This window comes from Talpa europaea, assembly GCF_964194135.1.
Source record: "Talpa europaea genome assembly, chromosome: 3".
Taxonomy (NCBI): domain Eukaryota; kingdom Metazoa; phylum Chordata; class Mammalia; order Eulipotyphla; family Talpidae; genus Talpa; species Talpa europaea.
Window position 1 is genome coordinate 34,967,961 of NC_140069.1, and position 19,504 is coordinate 34,987,464.

The 19,504-nt window shown below is 36.2% G+C and overlaps 1 protein-coding gene across 1 annotated transcript in view; it reads right to left on the reverse strand.

Annotated features, from left to right (window-relative positions):
• NECAB1 (N-terminal EF-hand calcium binding protein 1) overlaps positions 1–19,504 on the reverse strand; it is a gene marked incomplete at both ends in the record, with an annotated part of 134,175 nt that overhangs the window by 55,849 nt on the left and 58,822 nt on the right. The window contains 2 exons of the mRNA XM_084230541.1: positions 6,622–6,719; positions 15,182–15,207. Of these exons, the coding sequence (XP_084086667.1) occupies positions 6,622–6,719; positions 15,182–15,207 (124 nt within the window). The remainder of the gene's footprint in view (positions 1–6,621; positions 6,720–15,181; positions 15,208–19,504) is intronic.

Genomic DNA, 19,504 nt, shown 5'->3' on the forward strand with positions numbered 1-19,504 from the left:
TATTTTTTTCTTTCTATTTATCTTTATGAAAGATGTCAGCTGAACCCACTGGGGTAATCATTTCATAATATGGGTGAATCCAACCATCATGCTTTATGCCTTAAGTTTGTAATGTGTATCAATAAAACTGGGAACAAAAACAAACTTTTTGAAAGTTGGTATCTTTGAAGTACTTCTTTAAAAGTGTGATTTATTTTTTTTAAGCAACTATAAACCAGAGACACTGGGGGGGAGTGGGGAGAGGAGGAACTGGGGTCAAAATAAAGGGGGTGCAATGATTGTATGGAGAATATAACCAAGATGAAAGTGCATACATTGTGCAAAAATGAAAAATGATGTAAGAATTATATAAAAGAAAAAAAAAGTGTTATTTATTTAACTCAAATACAGGAAAATGTATTTTCTACTTGTTATAGATCAAAATTTACTGATACTGATTCATTATTTGTGCATGTGGCTTGAGGCATAACTCTAAAGATAAAACATGATTTTCACTATCTTTCAGTATTAGTAATACTCAACTAAGACAAGGAATGAACATGAATGTCAAAGTTTTAAAAATAAATTTGATTTTTTAATGGAGGCAGCTATTAATACATAATAAAACCAATGAGGATTTCCTCTACTACTATATTCAACGCACACACACACACAGCCCTAAAATATATTCTCTTTTCTCTCTACCCAATCATGATTTTTGTAATCTTTTCAAGAAATTGAAGAGAAACTATGGTAAGTTCACAGAAAAATGGGTTAAGAAGAAATTCACAGGGCATCTATTTGAGATTGCTGTCCATTTCACAGTGAGTTATGTAATACTTTATCTTTTGGCCTCAAATTCCTTATATCCTTACAGGAAAGAAACAGAACCTGCCCAGTAAAATACTAGTATTAATTCAGATATTAAAAATTGTTTAGCATAGACTTTGGTAATTGCTCAATAAATGTTGGCCAGATAGTTGCTATATTATTATTATTTTGGTTCAATAAGAAAAGGGATTGCCTAGGTAAACATTCAGTTTCACAGAGTAACAACATCACCACTATTGATACCTACATGCACAATTAATGAAAACAATGACCTTCCTGTCAGAGAGTTAGGCCTCTTGCAGGGCAAATGGAAAAAGTGTTGATGGTGAATGTGATCTGCAACAAATTCAAATTCAAATTTTTCCAAGCCAAAGAAACTCTAAGATCATGTCAGTTTTGAACCTTATCAGATATTCCAGGCCACAGAAGCCTGTAGGACTGTTAGAGCTACAAGCATGTGCCAGCACACAACTGTCAGATCACTGACTAGATGATTCCCAAGGGACACTAGACAGCTCCACACCTCCACCAGCCATCATCCTGTCCTTCGCAGGAGGCACAGGTACAATGCTCACATTTGCATTGTGGGTGTGGCTATACCACTTAAAGATTTGGCACAACTAAATCATCCTCAATTATTAAATATTATTTCTTGTTTACAACAGCAAAGAAAAAAGGGAAAAAAAAACAACTTCAACAAGATAGTAATTGATGCCTGTCAGATCTAAAATTACAACAGACTAATTTTTACTCTCTTCTCTGTACTTTTCTACTTCAAGCAAAGTAAATGAGTCATATCAAGTTTGATTCTCAAGACAGAAGGAAATCACATACTGTGCTGTGTATCTTTGAGAAATGGTTACATTAAATTCTCTTTTCCTTATCTAGCTTTAACATTTCAAAGATCAGTTTTTTTCAGAAAGAAGGCTATGACTTTACTAAGGTAACCGTACTTCAGAAGTACATCCATAGGCAAAATAAACCAGCTTTTCTGTTAATACACTTTGTGCTCATCACTTCATTAGGCAGGTAATTAACTCCCAATCTCTGTTAAAAATGTAACTGTTCCAGCCAGTGATTTAGAGATGATAAAAGATTCCCATGAGAGATGTAAACCGATTCAAAACTATAGGTACATGAGACAACAAAATAACTTCTCACTGTATCTTGTCTGGTTGGAGATGGGGAGAAGAAATATGGTTGGAGGTTTGTCTGAAAACAAAGTGATGACAGAAAAGTGATGAATTATAGGGATCCCTGTGGCTTTGGGGTACACTAAAGTTTTATCAGCTTTATCTAAATGTCAAAACTCTAGGAATTGGTTGAGATTTTTTTTCCTCCCGTAAGTCTTCTCAACTCAAAATTATTTGCAAGGTTCCTGTCTGATATTTATATTACACCTTCAGGAAACAGTAAATATCTGAAGTGCAGTAATTCACAGGCAGCAGGATATGACACTATTTGTCCATAAACCATGGCCTCTTTCAGATATGAATCAAGCTTCTAGCAGAACCAGTGCCCAAATTGCCTACTTAAAGGTCAAAGCTGGCGCTTTTATCTTTTTACTCCATTAAAATCCTGCTCATTCTTTGAGGCTCATTATGTCTCATCTCCACTCTCAAGTTTTATTTGTCTACACAGAGAACATTGATCTCAGTCTTTTTTTGAATGTCAAGTTGATTCATGGCCTCTACCAATGTATTGAAAATTAAACAAATATACTATTTGCTCACTGTTTTATTATTTGTTTTTTCAGTAAAATATGAAGGATATGTTAATTTTTCATGTTTGTATTGTATTTTTGTGATATAACCTTTTTAAAGTTATATTTGATGCTATAGAAAATTATCTAGTTTCTCTAAGATTTTAAAGTGTAATATCACAATTTAGTGGCAATAAAGTAGAATTTAGAACTATATTTCAAAGGTCAGATAAAAAAATGGGAGAAGTCACAAAGCTAAATACTACAGAGATTAGTTAGATTTTCTGGAAGACAGATGAGATAGGTTGGTTCTAACAGTGAGTGGCTCTGTATCTCGATGTTTAATCCAATAATACCAGTAAAGGAAGATAAATGACGTGTCACTGATAGATCAGCTCCCCAAGAAGATAGTTAAGCTAGTTACCAAATATATGTAAAAAGAAAAATCAATCATTTTCCAATATACCACCAATAATAAGTCAGGAATATTGAGAGGCAGATCATTTATAAAAGCAACATAAGTATTCCTATGAAACAAGTTACCAAGACATGCTACATGAAACACTTTAAAAATTTAATGAGATATAAAGGTATCTTGAATAAGTGAAGAAATATCAAAGCACCTTTCTGGGAAGGCATGATATTACCAACATGATGATTCTGTCAAAATTACTTTGTGAATTTAATGCAAGTATAATTTGAAAATTCCCCATGGAATTTTCCCCAAGAATTGGAAAAAACAGTAATAAAACTTATGTAAAAATGGTAAAACCAAAAAAAAAAATCTTTGGAAAAGAACAATTCATGTAGTCTTGCACTTTCATATTTTCAAATATACCCAAGTGTTCAAGAATTAAGACAATGATATATGATACTAGAAGGCATAGTTTTATCAGTGGAAAGGACTGTGAGCTCTGATGTAAATCAAGTATAAGTATTTAGCAAAGTAAGTGTGGCATTTTAAGTATGTGGATAAAGAATGAATTGCTCAAGAAGTAGCATTTGAATGATTAGCTATTTGGAAAAAAAATCAGTTGGAATCCTATTTGGATGCTTTTAAATCCTCTCCAAATCTCTCCAGAGCTCAAAAGTTCTCCGATATTTTTGCTTATTGCTCTCAAGTACATTAACTTCTCTCTTGGATGCATTTCACTAACCTAATAAGAAAAAAGCTAAGTGTCCATTATTTGACATGACATGTATATTCCTTTAGTGTCCAATTAAAGTCCCATCTGCTTTGCTGATTACACAGACTTTAAAAAAAATGTGTAACTTCCTTACCTAGAATGATTATGTGCCATTTTCCTTCTAGGATTTATCACCTGCTTCTATATATTCCTCACATATTACACTAAGCTCTGGACATTTATATTTGTTCATTTACCCAAAAAATGAAAAGAACGTGGGGCCTCCCTGGTGGCACAAGGATTTAAGTCTCAGCACTATGAAGCTATTAGCAGCCACTGCAGCACTAGTTCGATCCCCAGCCAGGGAGATAACCCTCTCCTGTCTTGCCCGCAGTGTATTTCAGTCATTCTGTCTGTTCTGCTCCCTACTCTGTCTCTGGTGACTCCTCTCACACCCCCATACCTCTGACCTACACCCCAGGTCTTGTATGCATAAATAAAATAAATCTTTAAAAAAAAATTGCAAAGGACTTTGCCAGAGAAGCTGGATATCTTCCCACAGCTGAACAACTGAAGAGATCAATTGTTTCAAAGCCAAAATGTTTCTAATGTCAGAACTCTGTTGATACAGCTTAGAATTGAATATTAGTAATGTTTGATATGAAACCACAAATACAATAAAAGCTTTCCAAGTGAGATTCATTTGGTTTAAATCTTACTTTATGATACCAGTAAATCAACTAACTGCTTTGTGTCTCAGTTGCCACATTTATGAAATGAGTATATTTCTATTCACCTAACATTCCTTACCGAGGTGTTATGACGCATGAATGAAATAACATATATTAAAGCACATGGAAAACACTAAAGCACTATATAAATATAAATGTTAGTTGGCATTTACATGTTATATGTTTATACAGCAGAGCACAAGATAAATTTTAGTTTGAGTTCTATATTTACATTGAGCTTACAAGTACGCCACATACTGATGATGCAAATGAGTACATCCCACTTTAGAAAGAAGAAAAGCAAACTGAGGGACCTAATTTTTTGTGAAATACCAGTCATACAAAGAACCCTCATTTTAGCTGCCTTTGGCTTTCAAATGACCATTTGGAATTTGAGCTATGGTGTTTTCTCTGAAAAATAAGAAAAATAATCCAGGTAACCCTCGAGGTGGGTGGGAGTTAAGTGAGGAAGAGGAGGAAGGGAAAATAATGATGACAGATTAGCTCTATCCTGAGTTGCCTCCTGGAGGGTAGGTTAAGCAGATGGAACACATTTTATCCATTCTCTGACACAGCAGAGACATACTGGGTTTAAGATAGACCACAAATGGCTTACATTTCATTTTTTCATAAAAGCCTAGAACAGTCAGCCTTTCTTAGTGAGACAGTACTTTTCATCTAGGTAAAAATATATAGCAGTTCTCAAAAAGAAATGTTGGCTTTCTCACTCTGAAGGGTTCATTGCACTAGACAGTATGGAGAAGATGTCAGCTCAACAGTGACTTGGAAAATGTCAAAATGCCTGTATTTCACTCCTCTTTGGGCTATCATACAAGAACCTTTTATAATTTGGCCATTTTTTCATTCTTTTTTAAATCAAAGAACTTATCCTTGATTAAGCAATATGATATGGATCAAATGCACTTTGAAGAGTCAGTGGCAATAAAGAGATTTTGAATCTAGAGATCAAAATAGTAGATTGATGCGGATTTAAACACCACAAAGCTCATTATATTAATATAAGGTAAAGAACATTATTTTAGTTTAACTTGTGAGAAAAAAATTATTTACCTGCTTTTCCTTTCTATTAAAGGAAATATGAGAGCTTCTTAAATGGACTTAGAAGCAAAATATTTAGCTTTTGAAACTGTTATCAATATTCATTTAATCAATTTACTCAATTTATTTATTTTGATTGAATGCTTTTAAGTCATGTCCTCTGCTAAGTTCTCTCTATTCACAAAGACACTGCCCTACTTCCCCTCCTTACAAATTAAAAAAAAAAAACAGTTTTGATAAATGTCAGCAAGAAACAAATGAGATACTCTAACAGAGGGAATCTTTTTGAGATAAAGTGGCCAGAGAAGACCTTTGTGAGGACCTGGTATTTAACATGAGACCTCAAGGATGTGGCACATAAGCTAAAAACTAGGATTCATCCCAGCCCCTTCCTTCTCCCATCCCCCACATTCAATCCTTCTCCAACTTCTATTATATGATCATATATCTTGTGTAATTCATTTACTTTTTACGTCTTCTGCCAATACCTCCAAACTACCAACATCTCTCATCTTGATTAGTGAACTAGCCTCCTCACTCATCTTCCTGATATTATGCCTACACATTCTCCACCCTAAACCCAAACTAATATTTGTATGATTTTTCCAAAGGACTGCATGAGTTTTCACACATCTGCTTAAAATAGTGGCTGAGTTATCTGCACTGAGAATACAGGCCTAATTCCTTAGACTTGTCAGTAACATCACAGAAGGTACTGCCTCTCCCTACAATATGTTTCATCTTATATCATACCACTTTTGGGTCTTCTTCACTTTAGCTTAATTGACAATTTTATTTCCTTGGCAGACTTATGCCTATCCTAACACAGGACATTTGCATATGCTATTCCTTGTGTCTGGTTCTCCTTTGCCTTGCTATAATTACTTCCTTTATCTCTCAGTGTCATCTCCTCTGGCATGAGTCAGGATTTCTATCTTGTACTTGTTTATGAACTTGTCTTCCCATCATAATACATGCTGGTTAAATAGCTCTGTGTCTGAACACAAAGTGTAGTATTTGGTAACCAGTAAGGACTTTTTCATTGTATTACAAGGAAATACAATAGAAAGAAAAATAAATAAATTATCAGTGAGCACTGAATGTATACTTTTACAATAAAGAAATAGCTATGATTTTCAAGAAAAAAAATTTCCAAGCAGGTAATAGAAAAGAAACATCAAAATTTCCTTACTTTTTTAGTTTTGCCCATTGCCTTCAGGATGGAAAGATTTAGGTCTTCAAGTGCTGCTAGAACATTCTCATACTCTCCCAAGTGTTGAGAAAAATATTCTGAAAAGTGAAAAAATTTAAATAATTTCATGTTTACATTTAGATAATCTTAAATCAAAAAACCAACTGTTGATTTTCACCAAAAATGAGTAAAACAAAATGCCAGCTATAAATGAAAACTGAAAGGTTTTCAAATGAGACTAATGTGTCAATACATTTATTTTGTTGAAGAGACCTAGATGGTTACATTATTCTTGAAATGTTCTTTCCAAAGAAAAAGAAAAAAATCTTAAATCTTGATCCAAAGACAAGACTGTTTCAATAAAAAATTATTCTCAGAAGCCTATTTTTATATCCCTAGAAAAGATTTGAAACTGTATATCTAAATGTAAGGGTTGTTTTGAGATGGTATAGTTTAGTGTCATTCTATTTTATAACTTACTCACAAAGGGACATGTGTCAGAGCAAACAGGGATTCAATGAACACAAACAAGAAGTTAGATGAAAGAGCTAGGACAAGTAATATGGAAAAAGGAGATAAACACCTCCCTACTTCACCATGGTGCAGGTTCACTTACTCATCCCATGATATAACACATAGGTATGGAATGCCTTCTAATGCCAAGTGCTATACTAGGAGATTTAATAGACAAGGTGAAAAGAACACCTCTATTTTTAAGGAGACTACAATCAGAGGAAATAAACATTCCAACAAGCAATTGCCATATACATGACCATTGTGGAAGCCAATTGTTTAAGAGTCTAGGAACAAGGTGTTCCCAGTAGGACCTGAACAGATAGACAGAATATACTCTGGAGGATAATCAGCAGGAGGGTAAACAAAGGCATGGAAGTGATGTCATGTTTGCCGGAGAATGTGTAGTTCAGCATTGCTAGAATAAAAAAGACAGAAGCGGGAGATACTTAAGAAAAGGCAGCAAGATGCTAAAAATCAGTGACAAGTGAGAAGGTTGAAAGTGTTGGAGACTCTCAAGTCTAGGTATTTTTTTTTTAAGATTTATTTATTTAAACAAGAGCTGGGGCACAGGCCAGATTTGCAGGGGGTGAGAGGATTCACCAGAGACACAGTGGGGAACAGAACAGGCAGACTGACTGAAATACAATGCTGAGGGAAGTAGCAGGCGAGACAAGAGAGGTTTCTACATCACCATCTGGGTTGCTCACTGGCCCATGGGGATGGAACTTGTGCTGCAGAGGCTGTGCATTGCTTCATAGTGTGGTGCTTAACTCCCTGCGCCACCAGGGAGGCCCTAGGTCAGTATTTTTGACCATCTTCATCACAATCCTCTAGAGAAATCTCTGGAGCCTCACTACCCAACTTGTGGTCTGTAGACCAGGAGAGTCAGCATCACTGGGGACTTGCTAGAACACAGCCTTTCAAGGCCACCTCAGACCTACATAGTCTCAATCTGTGTTTTTTAAATATTCATCTAGAGATATTTTTGTGGGGCTTTTTTGGGCATAGTAGGTACCTGTTGATTGAATCTTTACCTTCTGTAACAAGATCTGGCAATAAGGAGAAATTATACATTTAAATAATAAGAACTCAAAGTACAAAAAGGATATTGGGTTTAATGCACTCTATTAACCCACTGCCTCCAAGAATCTACATTTTTTATAAGGTCCAGAGGGCAATTTGTGGACACTTTTAAGCCTGAGAAAGCACAGCTCTGGAGTCCTCATTAGAAGTGAAGATTATTTTTTAAAAATATTTATTTATACATATAAGAACTGGGGTACAGGCTAGAGGTGCAGGGGGTGAGAGGATTCACCAGAGAGAGTGGGGAGCAGAATGGGCAGATCTATTGAAATATACTCCTGAGGGAAGCAGCGGGTGAGACAGGAGATCAAACTCATGCTGCAGAGCCTTCAGACTGCTTCACAGTCCTGTGCTTAACCCAATGTGCCACCAGGGAGGCCCAGAAGTGAAGATTATTGATAAGGTCTTGTATATTAATTCAGAATCATTGTGTTGATACTGACATCCTCAAATGTTCCTATTAAAAAGATTGCCCCAAATATACTGTGGCAAGTTTGGGGAATGTTGGTGACACAAATTTTGGAGAGACAAGGGTCACATCAATGGCTAGGAGTGATTTAATCACAGAATAAGAACCATGGGCCATGTCAAAGCTAGGAGTCGGAAACGGGTAGGAGCATGCAGTGTATCAGCTTACCCCAAGATGTGGCAAGCAGGAAAGGAAGGTCAGTGATGGCTTTGGAAGTGGCTGAGTTTGGACTAATGTTTTATTCCTGTTTTTGTGACTCATGCTTCTCATTGAATCATGATGCTAGTGTGGGCTGTGCAAATGTGTCTTATCCTTAAATTATGGAATTAAGAGAAATGCAGAAATACTGGTTCCTTAAATTTCTTGTCCTTTGGAAACTAGAATAACTTGGAGAAGAGACCCACTGATACGTAGATTCTGTGGGCAAAAAAAAAAAAAAATGAGAGTTGTATCATATACAAGGAAATATGCAAGGACCAGCCTTCATCACTGTAAGTCTTAGAAAAGTTAAAAAGTCCAGACATCAGAGCATGTCATAAACAAGTCATCTGTTAGGAAGTGAATTATATTCTCACAGATATTCAGTGCAGCATCTTCTCTAATAAAACATTAACCCAAGGTTAATTTCCCTGAGTCTACTGTACTGGTGTCACATCACCAAACTACAGGGCTTTTTTTCTTCTATTCTGCATTTCAGTCACCAAAGATGTTGATTTTGCAAATCTGGCTTAAGAATTCCAAATGAAAATGAGAGGTGCCATTGTTCACAGCTGCCATGAAGATTAAGCAAGGAGAGAAAAGGAGAGAAAGGGGGAGGGGAGAGAGAGGGGGGTGGGAGGGAGGGAGGGAGGGAGAGAGAGAGAGAGAGAGAGAGAGAGAGAGAGAGAGAGAGAGAGAGAGAATATAAGAGAATATACTCCAAGTAAGCACATCAATGGGAGAGTAAGAACATTTTGTAGGGATGAGGATCAGCATCACTCAAAGTATTTTACAAACCATTTTGGTGATTTTATAAATGTGCCAGGCAGCCAAAAGTTTATTACAGGCTTAAGGAGGAATAGAACTTGGGTTTTCTAGCACATAGACCCAGCTGACCCAGGTCCCTCTATGTGGTCCAGGTTCTGGACAAGACCAGCCACATTCCTCTGCAATCTGACTTGGATGCTTCTGGCACAGCTACTAAAAGGAACTTCACATATGAAACTAGTGTGTCATTAATAGTAGTTTCCTGTACCCTCAGTTCTTACAGATCCTGTTGACTATTAGTTTAAAATTTGGTAAGCAACAACTAGATGAGAAATTAGACTACTGAATATATTTATCCTTGCTCATCAAGCTTTTTTGCAGATACGCTATTAGATCAACTATACTAGCTACATGAACTTGCCTGGCAATTGTTCTTCACCCATCTATTAATATCCCAAAATGCTTAGCTACCAAGTTCATGATCTGCAAAAGCATTCAGTAAAAAAGAGAAAGGTTAAAAAAAAAAACAACAGTTATAAACTGGGAAGGGCCAGTTTTAGATCAGAGTTAAAGCTGGCATGAACAGGAAATCAAAGACCCCAGGCTAGAGTTCAAACACACTGACCTAATTAAATGAATGTATGGATTGATAGGAATAAGACACAAAGCCTAAAGCTGCTATTTAACAAGGTCTTCACTATTGTGTGAAGGATGAATAATTTTGGCATGCCTATACTCTGCTGGTGGGTGTGCACATCAAAAGAACCTCTGCCTGAGGAGTTATATTTGTAGGAACCTACTAGAACTACTCGTACCAGAGTGCAAGGATAGTACAGATGAGGATATTTCTTTCAGTGCTATTTGTCCCAGTAGAAAGTTGAGAATAACCTGAAAACCCATTAAAAGAGACTTGGTTGAAAGATTAACTTAAATGGGGCACTGTGTAGCCTTTTAAATAAAAGGGGGTAGAACAGTACCTCCGGTATTGTGATGCCCTGATAAACACAGTATGATCTCACTGCTGGAAAAATATATACATAATTATTAATATCACTATAGGAATGGTGCCTGGAAGAATGCATTCCAAGCAGTTAGCAATGGAGATCAGTAGCAGGGGTAAAAAGGAGAGACTGACCTTCTATCTTGTACATCTACAGAATTCTATATTGTTCAATGAAAGTTAGATATTATTTTCAAATTTAAAATTAAAAATATATTTTAAAAAATAACATTTCAGTTTGATTTAAAATTCCACATCCATACATCAGTACATTGACAAAATAAGTAAAAGCATAAGGAACATTTTGATACCGGGACCTTTTAATTGACTACTATGAACGAGGAGGAGGAGAAGTCTGTTTCCTCTGCCAATCAACTACCGTTGCTCCCACAAACAAGGAATTTGTGTGGGGTGTGAGTAGACATATTTCTCTTGGTAGCATTGAAACATTTGGTTTTGATTAGAATCCAACTTAAATATTGACTTTATATTCACAAAATAATGAGAAATGAAACTACACTGTGGGAATTAAAATGCATATTGTTGAACAGAGAGGCGGAGGATTGTAACACACCAGTGAGGGTACAATCACTGGGTTTAAAAATAATTTCATTGAATTATACTAGTCCTCAGTTCCCTAACTATGGGGAGTGGGAGAGAAACAGAGCTTTTGCAATAAATACAAAGTAGGTTCCTAATCTAGTTACATTTTATAGAAGACAAATTCAAAACATTTAAAAGAAAAATAATTCAGTGGAGCTAACTCATACTAAAATAGATGATATATAATACTTTTTAACAACAGCATTATCTTAGATAGAGGATATGTAACTCTTGATTTTTAAAAAAAATGGTCATTATTTAATTAGATTCTCTGAAAAATATAAAACACCCATTTCCGAGGGTAAATTCCAGTTTGGAGAGCAAGCACAAGCAGAGGTAGCCGTGAAGCTAACAGCTTTTGATTTTCGGCAGAATTGAGAGTCCACAGCTTTCTGCTGAAACTTATGAGGCCCTGTGACCTCCTATTTCTCCTTCTCTGTGTCCAAGATCTTTCCTACCGGTGGTGGTGGGGGGGGGGGGGGGGGTGAGTGGGTTTAGAAAGCTGCTTCTTGAAGCAAGCATTGGTGAGATGCTTTGGGATCGTCACACCACTGACAGCAGGTGGTGATGACACATTTCTGGTGTGTTCTATCCAGGGGGGCTGGATTGAGGGACACAGGCCCAGTCACAAATAGAAGCCACTGCTCAGCTTCTTCAAGAAAACCACCCTCCTTCCTCTAATACCCAGTTAGGCTGATCAGAACGGTCCCAGGAATGCTGCCAGTTCGCAGGTTTCTATGGCTCACAGGTTTCTATGTGCTGAGTGTTTTTTGAGGTACATCTTCAGTAGGATAGTATCTTTTCTAGGCATTCTGAAAAGCTGAACCTCTCAGGCACTGGTTGGTTTTGTGACAGTAGCAAGTACCTCCTCCTTTTTTTTTTTTTTTTTTTTTCCCCAATCCTGGATTTAGCTGCTGAAAACTTCTGCTAATGGGCAGAATGAGGTGCACCCAGGACTCCCAAACCTACGTGCTCTGATACATCAAGACAAAACATACTCTAGTGCATAAGACCTTTAATGGAAAAGAATATTAATTAGTGTTCAACAGAGAAGAGAAAGAAGATAGTGGGGTAATGTGCAGCCAAACAAGGGTTGGCCCAAAGCAGGGCCACTAAGGCCTGAAAGCCTGACAGAGTCTAAGGCACCTCCTGGGGGGGGGGGGGGGGACCCATAGGAAAGGGGCAGAAGGGGCCAGGCAAATCTGGAAGGAAAAGAACAAAATCAAAATCCAAGTCAAGATAAAGGCTGCCACTGTCAGCCTCCCCTTGGGTCGCTCACCCTGGTCTTTGCCTCTCTCAAGTATCTCCTTCCATGTCCCCTAAGTCCTTAGTACAAGTCCGAGCAAGTGCAGTTTTTTTCTTCACATGCCATTCTGCTCCCTGTGCCTCCTCCAAGTCTTCTTGATCTCCTGCTTCATCTCGCTGCTCAGCTCCATCCTTCCTTGAGGGGAGCAGGGAACATGGCACCTCCCCTTTCTATGGGATATGACACTGCTACACTTCCCCTTGTGGCCCTTCTGGAGTAATTAGCAAATCAGGAGTACCTGACAGTTCCTGTCACTGGGACAGCATTTCAGCTCCTGTGTGACTCCCCTTTTTAGGGGTTTTGGCCTTGGCTTTCTGAACCTTGTCACTAGCATTAGCTTTCTTGGCTTCTTTTTAGTAGCTGAAGGTACTCAGCTTTTGCACCCTCCATTTTACAAGATGGGAAAGAGAACCACAGCCCCAGTGTCTGATCTATAAGCTATATCATACCTTTAAATGACTATAGGTAGCAACGTAGCAAATGTCTATAGAAGAACACTAAATATATAAAAGCCCTTATGGAATGTTTGCTGTCTCATGAACCATACCTACCCTAGGCAAAGGCAAGTGGCAAAGCAAAATTATCTGGATGATTTGAAGAGATAACTTTGACTTCACACATGTAGACATTTGAGGCAAATAGGTCTACCACCTTTATTAAATGATGAAGACAATCATCTCATTTACTACTTCATCTCTTACTAGCAGGGACTAACAACAGAAAAGATTGGGCCACAACTTTATAATGATCATTATTCATCAGGAAAACTGGTGGTCATGGTCCACTTGGACCTTTGGACCATTTGGCACAGGTAATGCTCCTATGTAAATGGATGATAGTCTGATAATGATATCAGGATTTCCCCATTATTCTCCGTTAATGTTTCATACTAACAAAAGCGTGGCCTGCTTTGGTACCCAAGTACTTTACCACTATATAAGCTGATCTTGCTATTCTCTTGGAGTCTCTCACTGAGCAGTAGATGAAACTCTGCAGGGACAGGAAGCATCGCCTTTTATAGCTATTGGAAAATGGCTGGAAGCTTATGTTTGGTAATTATCACATTAATTTTGTGTTTGAAATTCTGTATTTTGCTATTTTGTCCTGGCATGACACCTCTTGGTGTTGCTCTACCATTTTGATGAAATGGAAAATAACCACTCAAGTGTTATAGTCTTTTGTAGGATTTTAGTAAACTTTCAATGTCTAGCAATTATAAACCTTTCAGGAAGTACCTCTGGTTTCAATTAGAAGTTTCAAAGAAGCTTATCTCTAACCAAATTATTTTAGGTAGCCTAGACAGTAAGATCAAACTTGGACAAAGGTATTTGCTTATACATTTATCTTGAAACATAAAACTTATCACCTTCCAGTTTTCAAAGAAATATTGCTGTTTCAATTTGAATAGACTTACAATGCTCCATAATATTTTCAAAACAAAGAACCTTAAAAATATCTGCCTTTCCACATTCCTAGACTTCTACTTTTGTTTTCAAATACAAAGATGAAGAAAAACAGTTTGCTGTATCAGGAATCTGTAAAGATTTTTCTTGCAGTAATTCCCTTATCTTGCAAGTGACATTTAAAATTCCAGAATGGTTTAGGCAGGTGTAAGACAAACTTGTTTTACATTCAAGGGAGCAACTTTGCGAAAACAAAAAGTGACTGCACAATATATTTAAGATAATGAAGTTGCACAAAACACCAATTTAGAAATATATTCAAACTGGTGGAGAATTTGTAGTTGCAAAATTAACTGTACCAACTATAATAGCAGTTTTCTTCCCAGGAGGAAATTAATAAGGCCCAACTCTTTTTGCAATGAAATACATGCTTGAGCAGGACTCGAAGATAATTCCCTTGAGATCTCAGTTACCTTTTACTTTATTCTAGAACTAATTTATGAAATTAATTTCAGGGTATATAGAAATATATGACAGTGTTCTTTTTGAGTTTAAAGTAAGTAGCAGGTTTGATTGCTCCTAAAGAAACTTACTGGTTCAGTCCCTATGGAAAACACTTTTTTAAAATAGTAAAAGTATATCTACCATATTATTCAGAGATTCCACTCTCTAGTACTTACCCAAAGAATGCAAAAACACTATTTTGAAGGGTATATGCACTCTTACGTTCGTTGCAACATTATTTACAAATTTCAAGTTATGGGAACAACCTCAGTGCCCAATGACAGTTTAGTGGATAAGCAAGCTGTGGTATATATATACTACAGAATATTATTCTATGATAAAGAGATGGATTCTCACCATTGTTGACAACAAAATAGAAATGGAGGGGATTATGCTAAGTGAAATAAGTCAGGAGGAGAAAGATAAGTGCCAGATGATTTCACTACTATGTGGAATGTAAAGAAAAAAGTAAAGGGACAGAAAAACTCATACAAAACAAACCCCAGAAATATGAATGCACAATTGAGATACAGGGGTCAGGGGGACTAATGGTCTATGGTGGATTATGGGTTCTTTAGTGTGGGTGTGGCAATATGCATCTGAAGATGTATGAACTTATTCTCCTAATACATGTACAATGTTGCAAACCAATGTTATCTCAGTAAAAAAATTTACAGTAAGAATAAAAAGACCATAAAAAAGGAACTTACCACATAGCTCTTCTGTGTCAAGATTGCTGAAAAGATGGGAAAAAAAGTATTATTTTTGTAATTTTTTAGCTTATTAAATAATTATGCTTACATACATATTATATCACTAGAGGGTATGTAGTTATGATAATTCTTTTATAAGCTCTACATTGTTTAATTACTAGTAATGATTATGTCAGCTTCTGTCTCTGGATTCTTGGGATTTGTGTTTCCTGTAGTATCATACTGAGAGAATGTTGCATAAGGGGAAGAATGTTGGCTCTGGAGTCAGACTGATGGCGTTCATATCCTGCTTCTACCATTCACCACCTGTGTATCCCATAGTACTTTGTCTCAGTACCTCATCACCAAGATACAGATAATTTCTATTTCACAGGAATGACATAGCATTCAAATGAGTATATACATATAAAGCAATTACAATAACTGTGACACAAACACAATAAACTTAGCTATCATGATTCATTAAAACTTGGTTAAACTATTTCTTCAATAATCTGTATTCAAGCTTTGAGGTAATTTGATTCAATGTTTATTTCAACTGATTTCAAACATGTAACAAAGAATGATGTGGATTGAAACTGTACATGTGTACAATAAATACTCATTAATCTCATAAAGATACATGCCACATGAAGAGTTAGTTGACAAGAGTAATGCCTGGACAAATGAAGGCATGGTCCAGGGATGCAAGAGTGTTTCAATTCCAAGCAGTAAGTAGAACTTAATGCATTATGAAGTACAAAGGCTATATTAACAAAAATTAATGGCCTCTAATAAAATTCAGTCATTCCTTATTTTAAAAAATTTAAATGAGATTGGAATGGAAGCCACTTAGAGATGAAGACTCCTAAAAATTAACTGCATCCATCAGTTAACTGAACATCTTTGACTTTGTACAGTTGTCACACATCAAACTTCAATGCAAGTAAACTTACTAATTTAGTTCTCCTTTAAGTACCAGTCAGGGCTGGTAGAACAACGGTGTAAGAATTCTCAATACACACTTTTTACCAGCTCAATCACTAACTGTGATAGAATTTTAAAATCAAGGTTTTATTCTAAGACATTGAATATTTGATCATGGATAAATGTATCTCCTTATTTATTTTTTAAAGATTTATTTATGCATACAAGAACTAGGGTATAGGCCAGAGGTATGAGGAGTGAAAGGATTCACTAGAGACAGATTGGGGAACAGAACACACAGATTGACTGAAATACACTGCTGAGGGGAGCAGCGGGCATGTCCGGAGAGGTCTGCTGCACTATGTGGGTAGCTCCCTGGCCCGGGATCAAACTCGTGCTGCAATGGCTGTGGATAGCTTCATAGGTAGCTTCTTAACCCCTTGTGCAATCAGGGAGGCCCCCTATATCTCCATATTTAGGCAAACCTTTTTGAAAATTAATAGTTGTCATCAGATAGCTTTTGTAATCTTCTTCTGTAGTTTTGGTAAAGTTCCTTCATTTATTCACCCTACAAACACTCATTTCTTCATGCCAGACACTGCTCTATCTGCCATGATAAAATATAGCAGGGTGTTAACAGATACTGAGGTGACATCCCAGATCAATAATCTCTAGTAGCTCAATTTAGAGGCAGAGTCAAACAGAAAATAACTAAAATGCAATAAAATAGTTGCTATGGGGGTGGTAATTAACTTTTGCAAAAGACATCAGAGGGTAAACTTTTGAGGAGTAAATGTCAAAGGTTAAATAGCAGTAGATAAGGCAGACAAAGGAATAACATTCTAGTTAGAACACTATTCACAATAAAAATTGAAGTGTGAATATGTTACTAAATTTCAGGAATTAATTGTTCCTTTAGCTGAAACAACTTCATTACTGAAGAAATGGGAGTAATAATGAAAAACCTTATGTGACATTGTAAGAAACTTCTATTTTGTCTAGGAATGGTAGACAGGGGTAAGGGGAAGAAAAGGATAGATATGAAGGATTTTGAGGTAGGACCAACAAAACTTGGAAATTTACCAGAAGTAGATAGCTCACACACTTAATAGAACCACTTCAAACATTTTGTATAAGACATGCCATTTCCTAATAGTGTTTTCATAGAACTTTAGACTTGCAAAGGACATTCAGGTTATTTTGTATTAGTTTTCTTCATAATGGTTTCAGTTTCATAATAAGGCTTATTCTGAATTTCAAGAAACAGCCCCAATCCATTACATAAAATGGCTTTATTTGTAATATAGCATAAAGCATAGAAGTGCATAATAATTTGCATGACTTTAGCTGTTGTGTTTCTTAATAGAAGACTATGTTATAGCCTTTGTTGCCTCCAGCGGTCCTTTGTTGAGCTGTTTCTGTACTGTGCTGTTTGTAGTGAGCAGTGAAACACTGTCCTTTTTACAGTGGGCTTCCATGGGTGAACTGATTACTTACTGCGATGTATTTCTATTCTGTAGTTAGCAGAGACTTTCACAGGAATATTAAGCCATTGGTAAGGTTAGAACAGATCTGACAGCATGTGATGCTTTCCTGTTTTTCATATTTATAGCCAGAACCCTTACACTCTTAGCTATGTCATCACATTGCAAAAATAAAGTTCGAAAAGAATGAATGTTAGTTATACTATAAGTCCTTATTGAAGCAGAACCAGGGGGTGTTACAGTTAGAATGTGTCTCAGCTAGATGCCAGAGTGGTAAAGAGCAAAGATAATCATGCAGCCTGATTGACAATTTTGAAAAAAAGAAAATAAATGTTCATTAGATGAATAACTAAACAAATAGTATTACACTGTACAATTATTAAAAGGTATCCAAAGGTTGTCAATAGCCAGGGGAAGGCTTATGTTTAAAAGTTATGTAAAACTATCAAGTTTTACTATCAAGATATAAAATGGCTTATATAGAATGAGTGAAAAACACACTTGGGGAAAAAACAAAGATCCATGTCAGTATTGGGCCACATTGCTCCTGGATGCTAGGCTTTTGGGTGGGTTTAATTTTTTTTTTATAGTTTTCCAAATCTTTATTTCATTCATAATGGGAAAAATGGTTTGGGATTAAAAGTAGAAGAAATCAGGAAAAGTAAGAAATACTAAAGATAAAAGGTAGGGCTCATAGTTATTCTGTTCATATGGTTTGGCTTATGGTATGCCTACCTCATATAAAATACATTAATTTTTCAGTTTGGGCCTGCCACTCATTTTAGAAAAAGAGCACTATTCAGACATACCTAGTATAACAATGACAAAATATAGTCAATTTGCCGGCACTAATTTTCAGCCCTGAGGGGAGATGAAATTGTTTTGACTCTTCTCTTCCCTGTGGGTCACTCCAATTCTAATGAAGTAAACTGCTATCTGCTTAGGAGGAGAGAAGATCTGCATTGTGCAGGCTGATTTCTACTTGGGAATTCAGAATCTTCCCATTACTGCTTTTAACATGCTAGTTCTCAATTCTAGAGTACAATCTCAAAATTTTTATATTCAGTACAATTTTTATATTCAGGGCTAATATTCAGTTATTTGAGATATTTTCCTATAGTGTTAGCTGAATTTACTGTAATTTATAAGAAAAATTGGACTGTTACTGAAAAACCACCAGCCCGTACCTCCATACTTCTCCCAATTATATTAATGATTACTTTTGTCTCTAATTTCTTTTTAAAATTAAGATTTCTTACACTATGGATCTTAGCAAGAATCTTTGAATTCTGAGATCCGAGATCTAGCTCACATTTTACTGAACTTCCTTAACTATCTCCCACTAATCTGAACATTACTACTGCCAGGAAAACAGAATTTTTTTTTTTTTTTTTAGTTGGCAAAGCAGTCTGCTAAACACTATTAAATTCCTTTGTAGCCTGAAGGAGTTAATTCTGGCTTACAAAGATACTTACTTCTAGACATATTTGAGCGAAGGAGAAATGACTCAATATACTTAGTTACTTCCTGATAGAAGCATTGTAGTGATGCCCACATTGGTTTATTGGCAGATTAACAGACTGGCCAAGTAACAAATAGGCTCTGCTATCATTGTGTTCTTCATTCTAGAAAGTAACATTATGCTTTCCCAATTCAGGAAGGAGAATCTGCAAAGAGTATGTTTCCATTACCTAGGTAAATGTGTTATTTCTGACACATCAAACATCATTAATGAAAATCAGCAGAAGTAATATATTGGGGGATTAGAATGATGAAATACTTGACCTTGCAAATATTTTGGATGGTATTTAACTCCATGAAATCTATTTCTAATTGGTCACACAAGTGTATGGTTAACTGTGGAGGAACAGAGAAGACTGTGGGAAAGGCTATCACCTAAAACTAGATGTGAGTGATTAGATGCTGCAAA